General features: G+C 42.1%; 1 protein-coding gene across 1 annotated transcript in view; it reads left to right on the top strand.

Moving 5' to 3' along the window:
* Positions 1 to 1,155: 1,155 nt before the first annotated feature.
* The window catches only part of ARHGAP19 (Rho GTPase activating protein 19), a 42,077-nt gene continuing 34,177 nt past the window's right edge, over positions 1,156 to 9,055 (top strand). The window contains exons 1-2 of the mRNA XM_017880052.1: positions 1,156 to 1,377; positions 4,681 to 4,767. Of these exons, the coding sequence (XP_017735541.1) occupies positions 1,156 to 1,377; positions 4,681 to 4,767 (309 nt within the window). The remainder of the gene's footprint in view (positions 1,378 to 4,680; positions 4,768 to 9,055) is intronic.

Below are 9,055 nucleotides of genomic sequence, written 5' to 3'. Positions count from 1 at the left end.
CCAGGATGATCTCGATCTCCTGACTTCGTGATCCGCCTGTCTCGGCCTCCCAAAGTGCTGGGATTACAGGCTTGAGCCACCGCGCCCGGTCTCATTTTTCTTTTAGCTGTAAAATATCTGAGTGGGGAGAAGTGGAGTGAGTGGCATTATGAAAGGCATGTGTGGATCTTTTTTTTTTTTTTTTTTTATAGAGGTGGGGTTTCGCCATGTTGCCCAGGCTAGTCTCGAACTCCTGGGCTCAAGCGATCTGCCCACATTGGCTTCCCAAAGTGCTGGGGTTACAGGCATGTGCCACTGCACCTGATTTGGATATGTGTTTATTTCTCTTAAGTATATACCTAGGAATTGAATTTCTTGGTCAAATGGTAACTCTCACTTTTTGAGGAACTGCCAAAATGTTTTCCAGGTGGTTATACCATTTCATATTCCCACCAGCAATATGGGAGGGTTTAATTCTCTCTACATCTTTGCCAACATTTTTGTCAATCTGTTTTTAGTTATAGCCATTGTAGTGGGTATAAGTAGTATGTCACTGTGGTTTTGATTTATAGTTTCTTGATGGCTAATGATACTGAGCATACAAAGTCTTATTGGCCACTTATATACTTTCTGAAGGAATGTCTATTCAAATCCTGTACACATTAAAAAAAATTTTGGCCGGGTGTGGTGGCTCACACCTGTAATCCCAGCACTTTGGGAGGCTGAGGCGGGCGGATCACAAGGTCAGGAGATCGAGACCATCCTAGCTAACACGGTGAAACCCGATGTCTACTAAAAATACAAAAAATTAGCTGGGCGTGGTGGCGGGTGCCTGTAGTCCCAGCTACTTGGGAGGCTGAGGCAGGAGAATCGCTTGAACCCGGGAGGCAGAGGTTGCAGTGAGCTGAGAGTGTGTCACTGCACTCCAGCCTGAGTGACAGAGCAAGACTCCGTCTCAAACAAACAAACAAACATTTTTTTGGTCTTTTTATTGTTGAATTGCATTGACATTATTTTGTTGTTATGTTTTGCTGTAATCTTTGAATGGTGTTTTGGCCTGAATCTTTTTTCTCCCTTTCTTTGATGGAGTTGAGGGAAGGATAATGGTGAAAGCACTGATTTTTCTTGCTGATATTTCTCCCCGCTTTGCAAATTCTCTTTTGTCCTCAAGATTTGATGCAGTTTGATGATAAAGGAAACAAGACCAATATACCAGACAAGGACCGGCAAATTGAGGCTCTCCAGTTGCTCTTCCTCATTCTCCCTCCTCCTAATCGTAATTTGCTGAAGTTATTGCTTGATCTCCTATACCAGACAGCAAAGAAACAAGACAAGAACAAGATGTCAGCCTATAATCTTGCCCTTATGTTTGCACCCCATGTCCTGTGGCCAAAAAATGTGAGTGTTGACGGGAAGAGTAAAGATTGCTTGGTTTTCTTGGGCTGGGCCTCATTCTATAGCTGTACGTTGGTGAGATTATCAGGGGTCCAAGGTCTAGCCTTCAGCTTTATGAGGTTGGGAACTTACTTTATTTATTAGTTCACTGAAGAGTCATCAGACCTGAGAGGACCAATTCCTGCTAACTTCACTTATAAATCAATCTCTGATAAACCTACATGGCATTGTATTGTATTAGTGGAAACTCTTAGTGGGAAATTGTAGCTACTGAATAAACTAGAATACTCATTTTGGCTGTTTAGTGTGGAATCCTTAACAGGAAAGGCTTCTTGGGAAATTAAATTAGCTTTTGAAGATCAAATGTTATAAAATTAGAATAGAGCTGTATGATCTTATGGGATAATGTCACCAAGCTTGTGGATTTATAGATGAGATGAAACTTAGAGCAATCCTGCCTTGTCCTAACTTTTCTATTTCCTGTATATATAGTCTTCTTGGATAAAGCTGAACTTGCTTCTTATTATGGAGACCATGGCCTTCTCAGTGACTTACATGAGAAATAAACTCATTCTCTCTCTTTTTTTTTAATGCCTGAGGGATAAAAACACAGAGAAATAAATTCTCTGAAGTCTTTTTTTCTATTTTTTTGAGATAGGGTCTTATTCTGTCGCCCACGCTGGAGGGGAGTAACGCAATCACTGCTCACTGCAGCCTCATCTAAAGTCTTTTAAACAACTTGCTGACCTGGAGGTACATAGCTTATACTCCTGCCCACTTCTAATATGGTTTTACTACGTGATGGAGTTGTGAGCCAGGATAGGTGGGTTGGAAGCCAGACACCAGCGATGTTACCTATGTCTTTTACCTTTTTTTGAGACAGAGTCTTGCTCTGTTGCCCAGGCTGGAGTGCAGTGGTGTAACCTCAGCTTGCTGCAATCTCTGCCTCCTAGGTTCAAGCGATTCTCCTGCCTCAGCCTCCCAAGTAGCTGGGCCTACAGGCGTGCGCCACCATGCCTAGTTAATATTTGTATTTTTCTATTTTTGGTAGAGACAGGCTTTTGCCATGTTGGCCAGGCTGGTCTCGAACTACTGACCTCAGGTGATCCACCCGCCGCTGCCTCTTGAAGTTCTGGGATTATAGGCATGAGCCACCGCGCCTGGCCTTTTACTTTTTTTTTTTTTTTTTAAAGCAGCTGTCTACAAGCCATTTTTTGTTTGTTTAGTCTTTTACCTTTTCTATGCGTAGGCTTTTCCTTTGTAAACTGGGCATAATACAGTAAGTCCTCAACCTATTAACATTGTTGATAGGTTCTTGGAAACTGAAACTTTAATCAAAATAACCTATAACAAAACAAATTAGTTTTCTCATCAATGTTATAATGAAAAGATGTTGAAGAAAATGATGTTATTTGAGGACCTGCTGTATGTCGGTGCACTTAACGTCGTAGTTTCCAAGAACCTATTGACGCCTTAAGTGAGGATATACTATAATAGCTTTACTACTTACCCCACAAGGCTGTTGGGAAGATAATAGAAATAGGTTATAGTAATTTATAAAAAATTTTTGAGATTATAAGAAATGAGAAAAGGAAGGTAAAGGAGAGAGATTGTGGGAAACATTTTACTTAACAAATAACTAGTGAAAAAATAATAAAGTTCTGGGCCAGGAAGAGCTTCTGGGGGTGAGTAGGGGAGAAGAAGACACACTAACATTTGTCTATATCAAGGAGATCAATACTCATAATGAAGGAATTTTAGAACTAGCTAACCAAGACTATAGAAAAGCAGTGAGTAAACTGTGGTTATAAAAAGAAGTGGTGGCTTACGCCTGTAATCACAGCACTTTGGGAGGCTGAGGTAGGAGGATTGCTTGAGGCCAGGAGGTTGAGACCAGCCTGGGTAGCACAGTGAGACCTCAAGACCTTGTCTCTACAAAAGGAAAAGACACATAAGCTGGGTGTGGTGGCACATGCCTATGCTCCTAGCTGCTTGGGAGGCTGAAGTGGAAGGTTCGCTTGAGCCAAGGAGTTTGCAGCTGCAGTGAGTTATGATTGCACCACTGTACTCCAACCTGGGTGCCAAAAGCGAGACCCTATCTCTAAAAAAAAAAATATTTAAAAGCAAACAGAGTAACAAAGATACATGTTGAAAATGAGGGCTTTGGGATGGTAGAGTTACTGAAGTATTTAAAAAAGACAGGAGAAACAAAGGAAGGGAATCAATGACAATTTTACTGTGTTTTTAAGAAACAGATGTCACCTTTGGTATCAGTAGTGACCATTCTCTTTTGTCTTTGGAGAAACTCTAGTTTTCTAAAGAGGCAGTGGTGTCCTTGATGGCTGGAACAGATTCTGGTTTTTTTGCCCATTTTGAATCCTAGACTAGATTTTCTTTTTTCTTTTTCTTTTTCTTTTTTTTTTGAGACGGATTCTGACTCTGTCACCCAGGTTGGAGTGCAGTGGTGCAATCTCGGCTCACTGCAAGCTCCGCCTCCTGGGTCACGCCATTCTCCTGCCTCAGCCTCCCAAGTAGCTAGGATTACAGGCGCCCGCCACCAGGCCCGGGTAATTTTTTTGTATTTTTTAGTAGAGACGGGGGTTTCACCGTGTTAGCCAGGATGGTCTTGATCTCCTGACGTCGTGATCCTCCAGCCTCGGCCTCCCAAAGTGCTGGGATTACAGGTGTGCGCCACTGTGCCCAGTCATCCTAGACTAGATTTTCTTTGCCAATTTTGCTTACATGTCTAATTTTCAAGCAGAATTAGGAAATGAAAATTGGTTTTCAAGGATTTCCTCATCACTTCAGGGACACATTGTTTTTCTAGATTATGTCATATCCTGCTGAACCAAAAAGTCTTTCCAGAATTAAACATTGTATTAGAGGCACCTAGGTTAGGGATAGAAACTTCATACATTTGAAAGAACAAGCTGGCCAGGCATGATGGCTCACGCCTGTAATCCCAGCACTTTGGGAGGCCAAGGCGGGCAGATCGCGAGGTCAGGAGTTCAAGACCAGCCTGGCTAACATGGTGAAACCCCATCTCTACTAAAAATAGAAAAATTAACTGGGTGTAGTGGCGCATGACTATAATCCCAGCTACTTGGGAGGCTGAGGCAGGAGAATCGCTTGAACCCAGGAGGCCGAGGTTGCACTGAGCTGAGACCGCACCACTCCACTCCAGCCTGGCGACAGAGCAAGACTCCGTCTCAAAAAAAAAAAAAAAAAAAGAAAGAACAAGCTTATTGGTAAGTACTACTTTCCAGCTCTTAATGCCCATTGTTTGGTTTCTTTTCCTCTGAATAGGTCACTGCAAATGACCTTCAGGAGAATATCACAAAGTTAAACAGTGGGATGACTTTTATGATTAAACACTCCCAGAAACTTTTTAAGGTAGGTAAGGGATAGCATTTGGTTGGTAACAGGACAAAGAAAATGGAGCAAGGTGGGATCCTAAGTGGGGCTATAAAGATGACTAAATGAAAAAAGGTCCTGAATGGGATTGCAAACCAGAATGGGCAATGGCAAAACCCAGGGATAACAACCACTACGGTGGAAAGGAATAGGAATAGGAGGCTGAGTAGGGCTGGATCCTTTGGGTAACTGGCTCCACCCTCTGAGCCATTCTTCCTTTTTCTCAAAGGAAGCACATGTGGCAGCTGAGTGGTTTTATCCTGCCTGCTTACTGCCAGTAGAGTTTTGGGGGTCTGCCAGTAGAATTTTGGGGGTCATTTTGTACTTTTTGGCCCTTTCAATCCAAACAGGCTGTGTTTCTGCTGACATAATTTTCCTAAGAACTTTGTAGGTCTTCTGTGGATTTCAGTGGAATTCATTCCATTAGACAAAGGCCACATAAACAAATCTTTTGAAGATAAATATTTCCCTGCCTTGTTCACCTGCTGAGAAACCTAAGGGACAGAACCTTTAGGCTTCCTAAAGGCTTTCTGGTTTAAGTGAGAGGGTCTGTGAGGCACGGTTTTACTCTCTTGAAAGGGCCCTTTGTATGACTGAATACTCTGACCTTTTGCTGTTTCTAAGGTTTTAGCAAAAGGTAGCACAGTCACATCCTTGACCTTTTCTTTAGTGTATACTTCCTTGATAGTGAATCTCTTAATTTTAGCATCTATTTTTTTGAGACAATGTCTCCCTTTGTTGCCCAGGCTGGAGTGCAGTGATACAGTCTTGGCTCACTGCAGCGTCAACCTTCTGGGCTCAAGTGATCCTCCCACCTCAGCCTCCCCAGTAGCTGGATCCACAGGCATGCACTGCCATGCCTGGCTGATTTTTGTATTTTTTGTAGAGACAGGGTTTCAACATGTTGCCCAAGCTGGTCTTGAACTCCTGGGTTCAATCCTCCTGCCTCGGCCTCCCAAAGTGCTGGGATTACAGGCATGTGCCAATTTTAGCATCTTTTGCCATCTAGAGAGACTGAAAGTTTCCAAGATCATCCAGTTCTGGTTTCTTTTTTTTCTTGCAGTAAAATACTTATAAAATTTGCCATCTTAACCATTTTTAAGTGCACAGTTGTGTGGCATTAAGTACATTCACGCTATGCAGCCATCATCGCTGTCTATTTCCAGAACTCTTTTCATCTTGCAAAATTGAAACTCTGTGCCCATTAAGCAGTAACTCTGCATAACCCTCCTCCTATCCTTGGCAACCACCATTCTACTTTCCATCTCTATGAATTTGACTTCTCTAAGTACCTCATGTAAGTGGACTCATACAGTATTTGTCTTTCTATGACTGCCTTATTTACACTTAGCACAGTGTGTTCAAGGTTCATCCACACAGTAGCATGTGACAGGATTTCCTTCCTTTTTAAGGGTACATAGTATTCCACTGTGTTTATACACCACATTTTGCTTATCTGTTCATCAGTCGATGGACATCCCTTTATATTCCAGATATCATACTTTATCAGCTATGTGGACAAATATTTTCTCCTATTCTGTGGGTTGCCTTTTTACTTTGTTGATAGTGTGTTTTGATGTGCAAATTTAAAAAAGTTTTATGAAGTCTAATTGGTCTATTTTTTCTCTTATTGCCTGTCCCTTTGGTGTCATATCCAATAAATCACTGCCAAATCCATTGTCATGAAGCTTTTGCCTTATATTTTCCTTTAAAAGTTTTTATAGTTTTAGGTCTTATATGTATGTCTTTGACCCATTTTGAGTTAATTTTTGTTTCTGGTGTTAGTTAAGGGTCCAACTTCATTCTTTTGCATGTGGTTATATGGTTTTCCCAGCACCATTTGTTGAAGAAACTGTCCTTTCTCCATTGGTCTTGGTCCTTTTATTGAAAAGCATTTGAATATATATGTAAGAGTTTATTTCTGGCTTTCTAGTCTATTCCATTAGTCTACTTATCTGACTTTATACTAGTACCATGGTGGTGTGATTAGTAAATGTTGTAAAGGTGTTGTAGTAAATTCTGAAATCAGGAAGCTTGAATCCTCCAGGTTGGTTCTTCATTTTGACATTGTTTTGCTGTTCAAGATGCCTTGAGACTCCATATTAATTTTAGGATGGATTTTCTGTCTTTGCTGCAAAAAACCTCATTGGTATTTTGATGTTTCTAAGGTTGATAGGGATTGTATTGAATCTGCAGATTGCCTTGAGTAGTATTGACATCTTAGCAGTCCTTATCCAATAATATGAACATGGGATATCTTTCCATTTACTTAGTTTTCTCTAATTCCTTTCAGCAGTATTTTATAGTTTTCATTGTTCCCTCTTATCCATGGGAGATATGTTCCAAAGCCCCGAGTACATGCCTGAAACTGTGGCTAGTACCAAACCCTATATGTATACCATACACAAATTTCTTTTTTTTTTTTTGAGACAGAATCTCGCTCTGTCGCCCAGGCTGGAGTGCAGTGGCGCAATCTCAGCTCACTGCAAGCTCCGCCGCCTCCCGGGTTCACGCCATTCTCCTGCCTCAGCCTCCCTAGAAGCTGGGACTACAGGTGCCTGCCACCTCGCCCGGCTAATTTTTTTGTATTTTTAGTAGAGACGGGGTTTCACTGTGTTGCTAGGATGGTCTTGATCTCCTGACCTCGTGATCCGCCCACTTCGGCCTCCCAAAGTGCTGGGATTACAGGCATGAGCCACTGCGCCCGGCCAAATTTCTTTTTTCTTCTTCACAATTTCACAGATAGAAGATTTTTTTTTTTTTTTTTTTTTTGAGACTGAGTCTCACTCTGTCGCCCATTCTGGAGTGCAGTGGCGCACTCTTGGCTCACTGCAAGCTTCGCCTCCTGGGTTCACGCCATCTCCTGCCTCAGCCTCCCGAGTAGCTGGGACTACAGGCGCCCGCCACCACGCTCGGCTAATTTTTTTGTATTTTTAGTAGAGATAGGGTTTCATCGTGTTAACCAGGATGGTCTCGATCTCCTGACCTCGTGATCTGCCCGCCTCAGCCTCCCAAAGTGCTGGGATTACAGGCGTGAGCCACCGCGCCTGACCAGAAGATTTATTCTTATAGTGGATCTTAGCAACCTCAGCATATGACTTTTTGGTAAACTTTTTATTGACCCATAATATTTGTATATATTTATGGGGTACATGTGATATTTTGTTACTTGGATTGAATGTGCAATGATCAAGTCAGGGTATGTAGAGTATCCATTACATTGAATAGTTGGGAACATTTCAGGTCCCCTCTTCTAGTTATTTTGAAATATACCATATGATGTTGTTAACTACAGTCATCCTGCTTTGCTATTAAGTGTTAGAACGTATTTCTTCTGTCTCACTACATGTTTGTACCTATTGACCAACCGCTCTTTACCCTCACCCCAACACCTATCCCAGCATCTGGTAACTATTATTCTACTCCCTACCTCCATGAGATGAATTTTTTTTTCTTCTCTTTTCTTTTTTTCTCTCACCATGAGATGCACTTTTTTTTTGAGGTGGAGTTTTCACTCTTGTTACCGAGGCTGAAGTGCAGTGGTGCAATCTCAGCTCACTGCAGCCTCTGTCTCCTGGGTTCAAGCGATTCTCCTGCCTCAGCCTCTTGAGTAGCTGGGATTACAGGCACGCACCACTACACTGGACTCATTTTTGGTAGAGACAGGGTTTCACCATATTGGCCAGGGTGGTCTCTGACTCCTGACTGCCTGCCTTGGCCTCCCAAAGTGCTGGGATTACAGGCGTGAACCACTGTGGCCGACCTGAGATCCACTTTTTAGCTCCCACATATGAGTGAGAATGTGTGATAATCTGTCTTTCTGTGCCTGGTTTATTTCACTTAATCTAAGAACCTCCAGTTCCATCCCTGTTGCTGCAAATGACAGGATTTCATTCTTTTTTTACAGTGGAATAGTATTCCATTGTGTATATACACCACATTTTCTTTATCATTCATCCATTGATGGACACTTACATTGATTCCATGTCTTTGCTATTGTGAATAGTGCTGTAATAAACATGGGGATGCAGATATTCCTTTGAAAACTGATTTTCTTCCCTTTGAATAAATACCCAGTAGTGGGATTGCTGTATTATATGGTAGTTCTATTTTAGTTTCTTGAGAAATCTTCATACTGCTTTCCATAATGGCTGTACTAATTTACATTCCCACCAACAGTGTATAAGAGTTCCCTTTTCGGCCGGGCGCGGTGGCTCAAGCCTGTAATCCCAGCACTTTGGGAGGCCGAGACGGGCGGATCACGAGG

The sequence above is a fragment of the Rhinopithecus bieti genome, unplaced genomic scaffold (assembly GCF_001698545.2).
Source record: "Rhinopithecus bieti isolate Rb0 unplaced genomic scaffold, ASM169854v2 scaffold_425, whole genome shotgun sequence".
Lineage (NCBI taxonomy): Eukaryota > Metazoa > Chordata > Mammalia > Primates > Cercopithecidae > Rhinopithecus > Rhinopithecus bieti.
Note: the sequence above shows the minus strand (reverse complement) of the source record. Positions and strands in the feature narration are given on the sequence as shown.